General features: G+C 35.7%; 1 protein-coding gene across 3 annotated transcripts in view; it reads left to right on the top strand.

Moving 5' to 3' along the window:
- LOC109038490 (bleomycin hydrolase) overlaps positions 1-15,372 on the top strand; it is a 51,318-nt gene extending 35,946 nt beyond the window's left edge. Inside the window, exons 1-10 of one of the 3 annotated variants that reach the window (XM_019053544.2) lie at positions 494-656; positions 2,238-2,428; positions 3,597-3,754; positions 5,370-5,522; positions 6,315-6,407; positions 6,775-6,912; positions 9,903-10,148; positions 10,904-11,130; positions 11,791-11,911; positions 13,010-15,372. In XM_019053544.2, the coding sequence (XP_018909089.2) occupies positions 2,254-2,428; positions 3,597-3,754; positions 5,370-5,522; positions 6,315-6,407; positions 6,775-6,912; positions 9,903-10,148; positions 10,904-11,130; positions 11,791-11,911; positions 13,010-13,225 (1,527 nt within the window). In that variant the 5' untranslated portion in view covers positions 494-656; positions 2,238-2,253 and the 3' untranslated portion in view covers positions 13,226-15,372. Of the gene's footprint in view, positions 1-493; positions 657-2,237; positions 2,429-3,596; positions 3,755-5,369; positions 5,523-6,314; positions 6,408-6,774; positions 6,913-9,902; positions 10,149-10,903; positions 11,131-11,790; positions 11,912-13,009 lie in introns of those variants that run through there. The other 2 variants (XM_019053546.2, XM_019053545.2) reach the window with 2 other exon arrangements.
- The last annotated feature ends 670 nt before the right edge of the window (positions 15,373-16,042 follow it).

The following is a 16,042-nucleotide window of genomic DNA, read 5'->3' as shown; positions in this document are numbered from 1 at the left end:
AGCTCGGAAAATACCCTTTTGGAAATTTTGATTAGATAATTGCCGAGATTAAAAGAGTCATTAAAAATTTTGATTATGCGAAAAAAAGAGTACAGGATTTTGGATTGAAGACTAGGCAACAGGGTTTACGTAGATTAGATTTAAAAATCTCACAGAGGAAGCGACCATTTTAGAGTCAAGTGGCTCGACCTGAGGTATGTTTGGAGTTGGAGTTGTTCTGTTTGACATTGAAATGACAATTTCAAAGCCAGGAGGCTGTACAGCTCTTTGGGCAATGATAAAATCATTTGTTCACCAGAAAGCTCTCGATCTCTTTCAATTGCATGAATGAATACGTGATTAATTTTTAAAGCACATTACTTCTGAATCTCTCGTAGCGCCTGAAATTTATGTAATCGATGATCTAAAACACACTGCTGGTTGCATACAGCGTACACCGCTTAAAACATATGATTCTTATGCGGGTACCCCTTCTACAGTTTGCTGTGGTTGCCTTATTGTTTGTCGCCTCCGAACACCTCCGAATTCCGAAAATTGCAATGCAATCGTCATTTTGATCGCTTTCTTTTTTTCGGCCTCGTCTTAATTTGGATTCCTTGGATTTCTTTCTTCCTCTCTCGCCCTAAATCTCTCTGTAATTTAACACATGGCTTCTTGTAAGTATTCTCATAATTTTTCAGTGAAGATTTTACTTTCCGTCTGATTTATTCCCGTTGAAAAACGAAATAGGACTTTCTCACCATCCTCTCTCATCTAGTTGTGCCCCTATTCTAAATTTGTTTGCACTTTACATTTTCCTTCTCTTAAAGAGCTACTGAACATTCACTTGTGGGTCTACCCTGAGTAATCCTCTTGTCGGAACATCATATGGAAATGTTGATGTGAACGGTAGGCCAAGCAACCCTGATAAGAGATTACGAACATCCGATGATTTTTCATTTGGACCCTCATGATCTTGATCAGGATCGGTTTTACTTTCTTCTGAGATAAATGAGTAGATTTTAATTTGGTGCCCTCTCCTACTTTCTCTAATATTCTGACCTTTATTAACTTATGTGTGTTTTTATGGGGTGAAAGAGTTTTGCGTGTACTAATTTTTTGTGCGAAGATCTTCAAATTTCAATGTATCCATCAGTTCTTCTTTCTTGATTGCCCACTGATTTACGATAGGAAGAAAATTTTCCTTTTATGCATCTGCTTCCCTCTATTCTCTTTTGTCTCATAAGTTGCTTGTACCCTTTGTTCCACCCTGTGGAAATTGAACTGAAATTCATTGTGTGTACAAGGAGGTATAACAAAGGAAAGCTACATGACAAAGAGATCACTGGATTTGAATTTGTCAAAACATTTTTACAGTGTCAAGATCCATCTCTAAGTCAAACGAGTGGCAGGCGTATTAGCAATTTTGAATAATAAGCTTGTTCACCAATTGTTAAATTCAGTTCTCTCCCCTTTCAGCAGTACCTATTCAATTACCGCAAGGGCTCTACTCAATTCATCTTAGCCCCATTTTTATTGATGGCCACAGTGCAAAACCACGTAACTTTGTTTTTTGACGTTTGACTTCCTCTCATATTTAACATTTTCTGAGAAAAATTATTCATCATAATTTCTTTAATACCTTGATTTTTACTCTCTACTAGCTGAATGTTATATTTCAACTACAAGATCAGAGGTTAGCTTGTCTATCTTCAAAAAAAAAATAAAATAAGAGCAAAAATTTTGGAACAACGCAATGGAGATATGTGGTTTTGCATGCAAGCTATCGATATATTTAATAAATCAAACATGTCTGCGGTAATCAGCATGCTGCCCAATGTTTCTGTTCCCGTAGGTCGTTAGCATGAACAAGCATCTGACAGGAACGTGGTTACTGCATATTTTTAATGACCAATATTGCTTTCATTTGTATTAGTGGCTTAAATTAGATATCAATGCCTGACGGAATATTCCCAACAGAATGTTTGCATTGCAAGTCTCTGTTTAAATGGTTTGTCCTGAACGCTCAAATGTTGCATTAATTTATCTGGAGATATATGAAGTTGATAATGCCAATCAAATCTATAACTCCTCCACAGCATTCAATGAATCACTCAAGTGATTTGAGTACTAGGTATTGACATTTTAAAATGTGATAAGGAATTTACCCAGCATTAAATACTTGAAGGAAGGCTTGTTGTTTGATCTTGTTTATTTATTTTTTAAGCTTAATTTTTCTTTTTCTTTTTTCCTGTCAGATATTTATTTTTGAAGATGTTAGGCAAGTTAACTCCTCCATCCAAATTATGCATTAACGATGTCAGATTAAGAGCAGGAATGGCTTTCTTCTCTCAAATGATTCGTTTAAGTCCTAGTACTAATCTCATAACTCCACTTCAGTCTAACGCTTTAAGGAGACTTCGTTTTTTCTCAGAGATCAGACACTTAGGTCAGTTCTGCCTGTCTGTATCATCAATTTTTTTTACATAATGAGACTTTGCGTCAGGGAGACTTTTACAACTCAGTTTTGAGAATCACATATTTCATTCCTCAAGAAGGTCCTTGATTGGCATGCGTCCGGTTTTGTTTTTTTTTTTTTTTTTTTTTTTTTTTTTTTTTTTTTTTTTTTTTTTTTATATATATAGTATATATATACCCAAATACCTAGTCAAGAAAAGTAGAACAAGCATCAGCATTGCTACAAACTTTTTCTACAATAAAAGGGAGAGACTAATAGCAGTATTGAGCAATATATAATACGGATTTTTGGGGGGGGGGGGGGGGGGGCTCTGAGATGATTCATTTCTTCCTTAGTAAATAATTTTTTTGGAGTATCTATGTCTTGCAAATTAATTTTTGGAGAGTCTTCCATGGAAGGTCAAATTCTGAAAATCTAGCAAGGGTTTTGAACCTTGTAACAATGGCTTTTGTCTGCATGCTCTGCAGCATTTTGCCACAGAAGTTCTTGTCTCTATCTGAGAAAATTTGCTCCATTTCCTCCTAGATTGCAGGTTCTGGGGTTGATCTGCAGACATATTTTTTTCAGTCAGGCGCAACTTTTAATTCTCCTTTATAACTCCTCGTAAGAATTTTTGTTCCTTCCATAAGTTTACTTCAATGAATGTCAATCGGTTTAAAAACAACCCACCTCTGTAATTAAAAATTTTTCACAACACTTCAAAAATTCTGTGAAGACCTGGTGCCTACCAGAGGAGGGAAAAAAATCTCTGAAATTGTTCTTTATGGATAAGAACCTATCATAGAATATGTCATGCTCTCTTTCAGGGGATCAAGAAGAGTATTACACTGTTTTGTTTTTACATGTTAAAGGATAGGGACCTGCCTACGACATAAAAGCGTTACGAGGAAGGATCAGTAAATCTAAAATCTAGCAATTTGTTTATAATGAACATACTGAAAGACCCATCCAGTGTATCCAGTCCTCCATAAGGCTAAAAGATTTCCAGAAATGTATCAAATTTCTGTCCCTATTTAATCAATACCTAGGTATCTGTATTCAACTTTTTTCTCCTCGCTGTATCTCTACTTTTTCAAATGTAGTAGGTGCATCTCATGAACCTATAATCAAATAATTTATATTGTTTTTTTTTTTTCAGCTCCCTTATCATCGGAGCAGCTGAAAAATTTGCGGGAAGAATTTTATTCTTGTCCGAAGAATATTCTCGCGCAAAATGCTCTCTCTAGAGTTGAAGTTAACAACCTGTGCATCTCACGGAGGAAGCAGCAAGAATTGGTGCATGTATTCAACCACAAGGTTCGTCACCTCATCAACAAAATAAGAATTGATTCGGTTGTAATGCTCTCTTAGTCCCAAATTTCCGACACCTATATCAGTGGAAATGTGCGCTCTACGATGAATAATGACAAAATTACCCATAATTGACACCAGAACCTTCTTGCATCATCACTGTCCACAACTACCAGCATCAATTACAATTTTTACTCTCAGTAGCACTTGTTAGACTATACAAATAGTGCCTGTGTCTAGTTTTGATCTGAACACCCCGATTTTAGAAGCATTGAGGTTTTTTCTTTTTTAAATTAGCTTCACAGAGTTCCCTAGGTGTAATGATGGAAAAACTAGGAAAGCACAGTTGGACTGTATTTTGCAATTTGGAACTATAAATTCTAGCCCGGTTTAAAAACAATGTAAGTATGTGCCATCAGTTTCCCTATGCACATAACTGTTTTTGCCGAAGAGCCAGAATTTATAGTTCCAAATTGCAAAAGCAGTCCAGTTATAAACATTAACAATAGCAGTTTATGATCAAAGGTTGTTTGGTCATGATCTATGAAACTAGGTTTTGAACCTGAATGTTGCAACTGAAAATATTGAATACTAGCGGTAAGGGGGGCCATGAGAAACCCTCATGTTTTACACTGGGAGAATACTCATATCGCTGGTGAAACTGCAAAAATGCATGCTTCGTTACGGGGTTTCAAACTCGCTGGTCCTATTGTGATTTTTAAAAGGAAACCGAACCATCATCATGGCTTGAAATTATCACAGAATATTCTTCACACAGAAAAGAAAAATCACCGAAGTTTCCAAGAAACGACATTTAGTGGTTTTCCAACTAAAAAATAAATGATAGCCGGAAGTCTGCAATGCCGCAAACCTATATACGCATTTCTGCAGTTTCACCATAGATATATGAATCAGGAGCAAATTCAATTACAATAACAACAACAAAAACATTTTAGATCTCAAAAATACATAACTACCTTTGAATTGAAAATTATTCCTAAAATACCTAAAATGCTGAACCATTTAACTTTATCATACAGGGTGATCCAAAAGTCCCTTATCATCAACTCAGTAACTTTTGAAGAAATTGACAACAATTGAACAGTTTGAAGACCCTAAAGTCATGGAATTTTGTGAGTGCTCCTCAGTCGAAGGAAATGACCGTTTTGGGCCGTGTACCTTCTAAGGGGACCACTTCAAAAAAGGGCAAGAACCGTAGGGGCCATAGGGGTGGTATGGAATTGGATCACCCCATTTATTTAAAAACACAGAAACAGACATAGAATAGAGGACCGTACTTATGGCTTCTCGAACTTTTCAAATCATTCTACAGACATGAACTTGTGCAGTTTTATTGGATACACCAATGAAAATATCCAGCTTATTGTTAGTCCATCTTAATGCCAAAATTTGGATTTTAGACGGAGACATGTAGCCACATGTAAGGGTTGAAAGAGACCAAACTAGATAAAGCACCATTGAAAGGAATCTAAGGTCCCTCTGATGTTAGGTTAATTGCTGTCAAAGAAGCCATCAAGATCTTCTCTAAAGTTTTATTCCGAACTATTCTTGCCGACTAATTTTTTTTCCAGCTGTTTTTAATTTTCATTCTTCTCACCAGATTGAAGGTGAAGGAAAACCGGTAACAAATCAAAAAAGTACTGGACGGTGTTGGCTTTTTGCCTGTCTGAACACGATCAGAGTGCCTGTTGTAAAACAATACAACATAGAAGAATTTGAGTTCAGCCAATCGTATCTCTTCTTCTGGGATAAGGTAATAACTCTCATTTTGAGTTTTCAATGACTCTCCTCTCAGGTCTATTGGAAAATTTTGCCTTTTTTTTTTAGAATAATATTTTGATAAGATTGAGAAGGAGGCTTCTGCAGGACACTTGTAAACGAGGCTAAACTATGTATCCCTGTATGAAAGAGTCTTTTGGCTTGATAAAAATTATCTACAATTGCACTAAACATTGCTCTTGTCATAGTTTTTTAACCTCTTTATGGAGGTAATAAATTTAAAATTCATCTTTCTGAGGGGAAAATCAAAACTATGAGTGTATCCTCAATTAAAGGATTTGTTTTTACTTTCAACAAATTTCATTAATAGAAATGAGTTACTTTTTAAATTTCAGCTCATTTAAGTTTAAACATCAGAAGTCAATAATCCTCCTAGCTTTCCAAAAATTGCTTGATCGGGGTTAAGCACCTTCCAAGAAAAATTATGCCTTTTTCTTTTTTTGAAATATGAGTGAAAGTAAGAATGCTGATTTGTCTGATGGCCATTGTATTATATTTTTCCGGTTTTGCAAAATAAGCGGGGGAAAAAATCATAATTCTGCAGAAATACCTATTGTGGTTTTTATTTTTATTTTTTTGCAACTCATCAAGATTTTGCAGGTTTTCCAAGTTTTTGTACGATCCGCAAAACGTGGAAGATTATCGACCCCTGTTGAACATCACGGAAATCAACAAATTCGTGTAGCATGTAGTTACATTCTCACTCACCCATTTTTGAAACTTTGTTTTCTTTTTACCATAATGTAATTTGATTTTGTTTTGCCAGGTGGAGAGATGTCACAACTACCTGAATACAATTGTTGAAGTGGCAAATCGTGGAGAGAAGAAGGATGGCCGGCTCCTCTCATTCTTATTTTCGGTACGTTGGTCTTTGAACAATTTTTTTGCTGTGACCTGTTAACAGTCTCAGTGTCAACGTAATCAGTAAATTTCCTCGGCAGCCATGCCACTTTCCTTGTGTTTCAATTTAATAATCGGGTGGTCAAATGTGCAGTGCACTAGGCTCTTTGAGCCTCCAAATGTTACTTCATGAGGACCTAAAGATTACTCATAATTTTTATCTCCCAGTAAAATTAATTATTTCATAGCTCATAACGCAGGCACATATAATTTTATTCAGTAATCTCAAAGTTTTTTTTTTTCTTTTACCTTAAAACGTTCGAAGATTATCATCAGGTTGTATATTAATTGTCATACTAAGTATTACAATTTTTACACATTTGCAGGATCCCATCGGAGATGGAGGTCAGTGGGACATGCTGGTTAATTTAATCACAAAACATGGACTGATGCCGAAGAAAGTATTTCCAGAATCTTACAGCAGCGAAGCCAGTGCTCAGCTTAACGCCATCCTCAAAAGCAAAGTATGTGTCCATTTATTTTGTTAGTAACTCAAACTTTGAGAGAACAGATCAGAGAAACTGAAGGCCAGATTTTTTAAAATTAAATGAATGAAAACAAATTTCAAATCTTCATTAGTATCGTTGAGTTACTTTTATTTGTCATGTCAACAGCACATGAGGACTTATATGTAACAATAGCGGATGTCAAGTTTTCACATTGTAAGAAAATCGCGTTTGAAGTTTTCAAAGCTTTGCACTTTGCCACCTGTGGTAATGAGAGGATTCTTATAAAGATGTTCATGAAAAGCAACTCTTCCTATAAAAAAACACGCATTTTACATATATGTTAGTGACAAATTGTAGGAGTAACAGCGATTTGAAAAAAATGTGACATCCGCTATTTTTACTGAAAACATTTGTTTACCCATGAAACAAAATCGTCAGGAAGGGCAAGGCTGATGAAACGATTGGAATGAACTAAAAGTAAGTCAATGCTGACAAGAGGAGTCTACAAAGTGACATCCTGGGATTGGGTTCATTTTGCTTGTACATGAAGAGACAAATCTAAGGTTCGTGTATTTTTTTAGCCGCCAACTCCCAACCATTCTCAAGATATCGATTTTTAAAGTTATGATTTTTGCATGTTTCCGCGCAGTGTGCCGGTGAGTCAACTGAGCGCCAGCAAGCCGCACGAAACGTCCTCCCTATGAGCGCCGGTCGAGATGAATATGAACCGACTTAAACCGTGGCCGAGCGGTAGAGTGTCCGTCTACCACTCCGATGATCTTGGGTTCGAGTCCCGCTACATGATATTTCTTTTAAGCTACGCCGCAAGGCTCTTTTACAAGTTTTGTTTGTTTTTATCACACACCAGGGGGTCCGCCCCCTGACCGCTACGCGGCCCAACCCCGGGGCAAAAAGGCCCTCTTCGCGGCAAGGGAAATCATCAAAATCGACTGTTGGCGGTTGCAAATTCAGAGTAAGGAGAAAGTCATTAAGAATATTGTGTGGTGGGAAATTTTTATTTGAAACATCATTTTGTCATTCAATTAAAATTATTTGCTCAATAACCGCCAACGGTCGATTTCGATGATTTTGCTTGCGGAGAAGCGGGCCTTTTCGCCCCGTAGGTTGGGCTGCGTAGCGGTACGGGGGCGGACCCCCTGGTGTGTGATAAAAACAAACAAAACTTGTATAAAAGCCTTGCGGCATAGCTTAAAAGCAATATCATGTAGCGGGACTTGAACCCGTTATCTTCGGAGTGGTAGGCGAACACTCTACCGCTCGGCCACATATCAGCTGATAGCATTGGCCGGTCAAGTCGGTTCATATTCATCTCGACCGGCGCTCATAGGGCGGATGCTTTGTGCGTCTTGCCAGCGCTCAGTTGACTCGCCGGCACACCGTGCGGAAACGTGCAAATATCGTAACTTTATTTAATACAATTGAACAAAAAACTAAATCGTATGTAACTTCTAGGTACAACAAAAATAAGGAACAAATTATAAAATCAGTTATAAAATCAACAATTCTGGCGAAACGGTCTCTATACTTATCATTTCAGTGTCAGCTGCAGCCCATGGCTAGTGCGCAGGCAGTAATCGCAAGTGCGTTTGAATCTCTACAGTGTCCTGCCGTGCCGGCCGGGGAGAACAGTGGATTCTCATATCCGCTATTTTTACAAATAACATAGTTCTCAGTTCATATCTTGCCGAAAAATTGCGCTGGAAGTCTGAAACTTTGCATAGGCATTCTTAAGGGCTCCAGAATTTAAAGAAAGCGTTTTCCCTAAAAATGGCAGATGTCAGCGACCGCTATTGTTACTTGTAAAGTCCTCATATAATAAGTGATAATTGAACATTTCATCAGTAGGAAACAGAAAAGTAAATTAATCCCTGCTAATCGTCCATCCTTTCAAATTTATTTAAGTGTAATAAATCATGATAATCTCAAATTATGCTAAATGGTCTCACATTTTCCCTAAACAAAAATCCCTTTTGCTCGGGCTCGGCTCCTGATGAGCTGTAACCTCTGAAGAGCCATACAGATTACATGAATTATCAGGAAATGGACATGATGGGTTTTTAAGGAAGAGACAATTTCATTTATTGCTTATTTTTAAGATCTGTTACGCCTTGAATATTACTCCTCTTTATCATCCAAAAACAGCACCATCAGAATTAAATTAAGTCTTGTTAACAAATAGAGCAAATTTTGTTGGAAATAAAATGTATATTTCCACCAGGAATTGAAATCAGTATTTTAATCAGCACCTCTGACATTGTCAATAAATTAGCATTATTCCCAATACAGCATTTTATGCTATTGTTATTATTTGAGATGTGGCTTCAAGGTGCCAAATACACTTTCAAAGAACCGAAAAATACACATAGGAGAAGGGCAATACAACCAGTAAAAATAATAGGAAGTACATACCCACAATATAAATCAGTATAGTAAATTAAATCAGGGTTGTCACAGTCAGGGAATACCGGGAAATTTCAGAGAATTTTAAAAAGTCAGAAAAACCTGGAATTGCCAGGGAAAGACTGTCAAGTCACCTTTAGTCACTTTTTAGAATGGGTTTGACGTTTTGTACAACAAATTTTGCGTGAAAAGAATTTCAAATTAAGTCTTTTTAACCATCTCGTATATCTATATGTGAACTTTATCTTCTAATCAGAAACTACAATTCTGACTCATCTGTGAAAACACTCATGTGCTGAGAAGAACTAAAGGCACATACATTGTTTCTAAACTGAGCCAGAAATTGAAGTTTCAAATTGCAAAATGTAGTCAAATTGTCAGGGAATTGTACCAATACGTGACTGAGAAATCAGCGAAATGTGAGGGACTTTCATTTTCTATATTATGTGGCAACCCTGTTAAATACCTTACTAAGCGGAAAATATTTGGAGAAAAGCAGAAAACTAAAGAGCCTCAAGAAAAAACCAAAGGACCAATTAATATTCTTTCATGTATTCATTGTTTACATATAATCCTATTTTCAGTTGCGGGAATACTCGTCTGAGCTGTACAACCTCGCGTCACAAGGTAATCATGAAGAAATCCCGAAAAAAATCGAGTCACAGATGGCAGTTCTTTACCGTATTATTGGAATTTGCCTGGGCATCCCACCGGAGACATTCACGTGGGAATATTACGACAAGAACAAGCAATACCACTCCATCGGACCAATCACTCCTCTCCAATTCTATCAGGAGAAAATCAAACCAATTTTCAACATGGAGGATAAGGTAAATCAGCTCCACATCACTAAATAGGATACTTCACATAAAAGAACATTATTTTATTAGAAAATAGATGCCCCTCAAATACCCATGAATTTTATTCGGAAGGAAATTCTGGTTAATTAAAAAATCATACGATCTCAGCTTATATTGTGCGGAATTGGTCCTGCCATTATTTCTGCCAGTCTATCAGTCCTTATGACTCTGGAACACTTTCGTTGTCTCCTATTTTATGTTTTAATCTCATTATCTAATAACTAGCTATCCTAGTATTTTTATTACTTTGAATCACAAGGCAGGTGAATTGAGTAGCATTCTAGTTTCAATTGTCAAGTTTGTATAGTGTATTGGACCTGTACTTTTAATAATAAATTCATCATCATCATCAGCCCGCATGGAGAGACAATAAGCTCTGAAGCACATCTATTGCCAAAGATCTATGGCCAAGTGTGAAACAACGTATCTCCATCCATTCGAGACAGCGTGAAAAACTTTTTTGTTTTTCCTCTTAATTAGAATCAGTAGAAGTGGAAAATTGTTTCCACAGTCTAGCAAAATTCAGCATAGTCAAAAGGAAAACATGTCAGTAAAGATTCTGATAGAAGGTAAAAGTCAATAAAAAGTAAACAAATTCGGATATATTAGAGTCCGGGAAAAGCAAATACCTATATTGAGAGAATTGGAAAATGAAAAATTATGAAAACCCTGTCAACTCTGATGATGAGTCGAAACTAATCAATGTCTGTGAATATTTCTTACAGATTTGCATAGTGAATGATCCGAGAGAAACGAGTGGCTATGGCAAGGCACTAACTGTAGACTGTTTAAGCAATATGGTCGGTGGGCGTCCAGTGGTCTACAACAACCAACCCATAGAAGTTCTTATGAACGCTGCCGTACAGTCAATCAAGAACAATGAACCCGTCTGGTATGGTTGCGATGTTGGAAAGAAATTCACCAGGAAGTTAGGCTTTGAAGATCTAGACATGTAAGTGAAACAAACTGTCTGTTCCTCCCTTGGAAGAATCTTATGTATTGTCCCCAAGCGTTCTCTCTTGCTCAAGTTATTATACTTCTCTTAACATTTTTGTCCTCTCAAATATTCAGTGTGCCACGAGAAGTCCAAATTTCATAAAATAGGGCTGCAGAAGTTTTGAAACTGACTTATTTTTGAAGTTTTTGCGATGATTTTAAGCAGTTTAATTTAATTTAAAAATGATGGTAATTTCTCACCTTGCATTATAAGCAAACTTTTAAGAAAGTTTACGGTACCTAGAGCAGTCTATTATTCAAAACTTTAAAAATGTGAATTGATGGAGTTTTTTTTCTCTCTTTCCTAAGTAGATTTTTTTTTTTTTTTTTTTTTTTTTTTTTTTTTTTTTTTTTTTTTTTTTTTTTTTATTAAATCTATCAAAATGATCCACCATTGAGTGCAGTGCTTATACAGAATCTAATGCTAGACATTGCACAGTATCAAAGCTTTTTTAATGTTAGTAGTAAAATTTGTAATTAACAGTTAATCTCCCCTCATTGTGGTCTCATTGCAAGGTACTTTTGCAATACACTACATTACCTGTCTATTAGCTCTAACAGCATATTTTCTTGTAATTTTACTGATAATATATTTCTTATTTTCTATCAATAACAGTATCGACTACACGTCTGTCTTCAATACTACTGTTAGCACTCCAATGACAAAGGCCGATAGAATGACGTATGGAGAGTCTGCCATGACCCACGCTATGGTCCTTACAGGAGTTCATGTCAATGTAAGTAATTTTTAACGCTCAGATCATCGTTTTATATTGTTATCGAAGTTGAAAAATGCGTAACTTAGATTGTAACATTGCAAGTCTTGGCTCATATCTCATCTTTTAAAAGGAAAACTAATCAGTAGATTCTACTGAAAAAATTTCCGTAAACTTTCTTTTGTAAAGGGAACATTTTTAAAGAAATATCCCTAGAAGAAAATGAAACATAATCGAAGATTTTTACATGTTGCGATTGAGATGCATTTTTCGCTTTTATGTCATCATTCATCGGGAAAAGATTATCAGTGCTAAGATTGAAAAAGTGGACTCTTCTGAGGAAACTATTTCAATAGTCAATTTACCATTTTCAGAGGTAAATATTGGCGGATTAGATGTTAATTTGTGCAACTTTAATATTTTTAAATCAAATTTGTCTCAGAAAATTCATTAATTCAAGAACTAAAATCCTAGTATTGCAGTTGGCTGATCTGGAAAATTTGGCATGAGCTTTACTTATCAATCAGAAAAAAAATTGCCTAAAATCTCTGGTAAAAACATTGGAACGGGCCTCTTATAAGTTGGCAGTTGTTGATTTTTAACATCATGCACATTCAATCAATGAAAATTTCTTGTGAGTCGCGGTGAGTCGGAAGTGTGAGGCGTCGAAACACGTCGACAAACAAAAGTTTAGTGCTAGCAAGTGAGAAACTATGCTATCCTTTTGAAGATTTCTTGTGCTTTGGAGTGCCATTGCTTCAGATGCTATTGTTCCTCCTCATTCAAAAATATGATGTTGCTGTGTGCCAAAAAAGAGTAAACATTTCTTTGTGCAAATGATATATTTTCAACTTCTTTCTTTCGAAACCTATTGAGTAAGTGGAATTTTAAAGCTACAGTAGTAATTCACAGTTTTTTGTTCCATTTCTATCGAGCATGCTGTGAAAATTATTTCATAACAAGTTACAGTTACTTCAATATTGGATCAGTTTTCTCATGTTAAAAAATTGGACTTTTGAAATCCAATCATCTTTGAAAGAGTCCCTCACTACTCACTGTCTCGGCGATAAAAATGTAGAAGAGATGAGTTGTTCACATCTTTCAAACTCTTGATTTTAGGAGCAAGGTGAACCAACAAAATGGAGAGTGGAAAACTCTTGGGGTGACGAATCAGGAGATAAAGGATACTTGCTTATGACAACAGACTGGTTCAAAGAATACGTGTATGAACTGGTAGTGGATAAGAAGTACCTGTCTCAAGAAGTTCTAGATGTTAACAAGCAGAAACCCCAGGTCTTACCGGCCTGGGATCCAATGGGAACCCTGGCGCGATGAAACAGAAACAGCATTGACTCTTAACGAGATGAACTTCAAGTAACACTAATAACACCGAATATATAATGTATATATTCATGTAACAGATGAACCTATTTTGTAAATTTTACTATAGTTTTAGCTTTTTTTTAAATTCAATTACACACTACTTTTTAAATTAGCAAATATTAAATTCAGTTGACTTTATTACAAAATACCTCTTCTCTAGGGTTCATTTTCCGTAGGAAGAGCTGGATAGTGAATATACTTTTCCTTGCATATTAAATTGAATCAATTATTAATTCCTTTTTTAAGAGTCTGTATTTTATCAAGTTTTTATAATTTTATAAAGTGCGTTTACAGTGATTTCTTGTTAGTTTAATGTTTGAATTAACTCATTGCTGAGATGTGGAGACATCCTGGCTGAAAGGGCATTTTTCTAAGTAGACTATATTTTTTGTTGTTGGAAGCGGAAGTAATTCCGTAAACTACAGAGCTTTCCTGATTTGGATTTGCCATAGAATTCTGGTAAAAAGTGTCTCCATATCCGTGTCCAATTCCTATACAAACAGCTCTCTTTTTATTTTCCATGCTTAAAGGTGTTCAACAAAATGAATTGTCAAATTTAAGCGGGTCTTTCACTTTTTTATCCTAACATATTCGGATGCAACTTTTTGAAATGGAATGAAAAAACGCCCGGTTGTACACATCTTTCTTCGCATTTAGAAATTAATTCCTTTTTATAGGCAGTATTTTTCAATTTAACCAAATCTCAAATTTCTCATTCAATATATCTACTGTCATTATTATATGTATATGTACCGGTTGAGTCTAGAAAATTGTAAATTGTGGCAGTGCCCAATATTTCTGCTGTAGTATTGTATATATGTATCTCAAATGATTTTTGTCGAGTGATTTTGTTCAATAGTACAAACCAGCTAGTCAATAGCTTGTCTTGGTTTTAAGTATCCTTGTGTAATTACCTCAGATGATTGTAAATGATGAATGATACACGCAATGGCTAATGGAAACAATTGAAACTTCTGTCAAATCATAGCACATAGTATTGGCACTCTGTTTCTCTATTTTTGCTCCACAATACAAGTGAGGCATAATCATATAAATAAAATAATAATAATGATGGATCTGCAATGACATCTAAAGGAAAATGTTTGCACTTTTCTGAAACGAAAATTCAATGAGAAATTTGGTTTTGAAATTAATCAAATAAGAAAATTGTGTCAGTTTGTCGAAAACGGAAGCATTTAGAGCACCAGCAGATTCTGTGGTAATGAATGCATTCGCCTCTCTTTGTTAATGTAATAAGTAAAGTGCGTTTCGACAAATAAGAGTGTTTTTATGCACTATTTTGCAAGTGCATGAGAGGGAGTGATATTCAAATGTCCGTTTCGGCACCAGTCAGCTTTTATAATAGAGCTAACAAACCATGATGACATGGGATACTTAAACGGAGACGCAGAATGAAATAAAAAGAGATAAAGTTCAAAATGAAAGTTTTACACTGTATTAAATAGATGGAGCGAGTTGGTGATGCACAAATATCCAAAACACAATTAATCGTATTGTTGGCTCAGCGTTAGGAACAGCGCATGCTTATATAGACTTGCTGACGTCGCGGGTGGCGAGACAGCAAGCCTTTGCGTGATTGGCTGACTCTAACCTATATCGCTATCAGCTGCAAGTCTAGTAATTAAAATTAATGTAGATGAACTGAATGGTTTAGAAAGTCCGCATCACCTTTGACTTAATCAAAAATTTTCTTTTTGAAAGTAATTCTTGCAACTGTCACTTTGTATGCAAATCCTACCATCCATAGTATAAACGCTGTAACTTCATTTCAGATTTTGCATTCATCCTTCTGGCATATTCCTCGTCTGTGCAAAATCTTCGATCAAAATCATGTTTCATTTTTTCAATGGTATATCACGATCACCTTAAAAATTTACAAGATGAATATTTCTTGCTTTTCGTACGATAGAACGTTTTGTTGGGAATAATTTATAACATTTGAAAGGAGTCATGGCGTTTTTGCTGCAAACAGCAGAATCACTGTCATTTTTATTATTTCATGTTTACCTATTTCCTTTTTTTTCCCTTTCATAAAGTCTGTATCTTGTCTGTTTTAAATATAGTTAGTCCTTTATCAATTTGCTGGTTTTGTTACTTTTTATCACCCTCATCTACCCTATCCTGTGGTGCTGAAGAAAAACGCCTTATGAGTATTAGAGACTTGCCAAATTTTCTCTGCCAAAATGTTTATTTTAGAGGAAAGTTGTGACTGAGTACTTTTCTTTTAAACTTTTAGATTGTATCATGTTAAATTGCAGAATCGAAGTCGTGTAAATTTCTTTTAAAAAAATATCGGTGGCCCCCTTCCCAATTTTCTTTGTAGCTTTTGCCTATGCCTACAGCATGGTGTCCAGTTTTCTTGACCAAGCTCATCCCCTGATTTTCAGGAGCTCATTCCCTGATGAGAAATCAAAGTTTTCTCCCACTTCCCCGGGATTTTCTGGGGGGAAAAGAATATAATTCTGCAGAGTTCCAGATATGAATATCGATTTTAATTCATCTTTCAGCCATTTCTTTAGCGCACATTCAAAATTTTAATTCAAAAAGCGTTCATGACGTTTATATAATCTGGTCAATCAAAGGTTCTCAATTATATTGATGATTTGAACTTTGAAGCTTCAAATGCGTCATTCAATACTGTGGTTTAGAAGCAATAACATTCGCCTTAAAAACAATAAGTACCTAAAATTGTCTTACTACAATTCACTTTTGAACACAATCAAACTTTAAATTAGTATTACATCCATA

Source organism: Bemisia tabaci, chromosome 6 (assembly GCF_918797505.1).
Source record: "Bemisia tabaci chromosome 6, PGI_BMITA_v3".
NCBI lineage: Eukaryota > Metazoa > Arthropoda > Insecta > Hemiptera > Aleyrodidae > Bemisia > Bemisia tabaci.
Note: the sequence above shows the minus strand (reverse complement) of the source record. Positions and strands in the feature narration are given on the sequence as shown.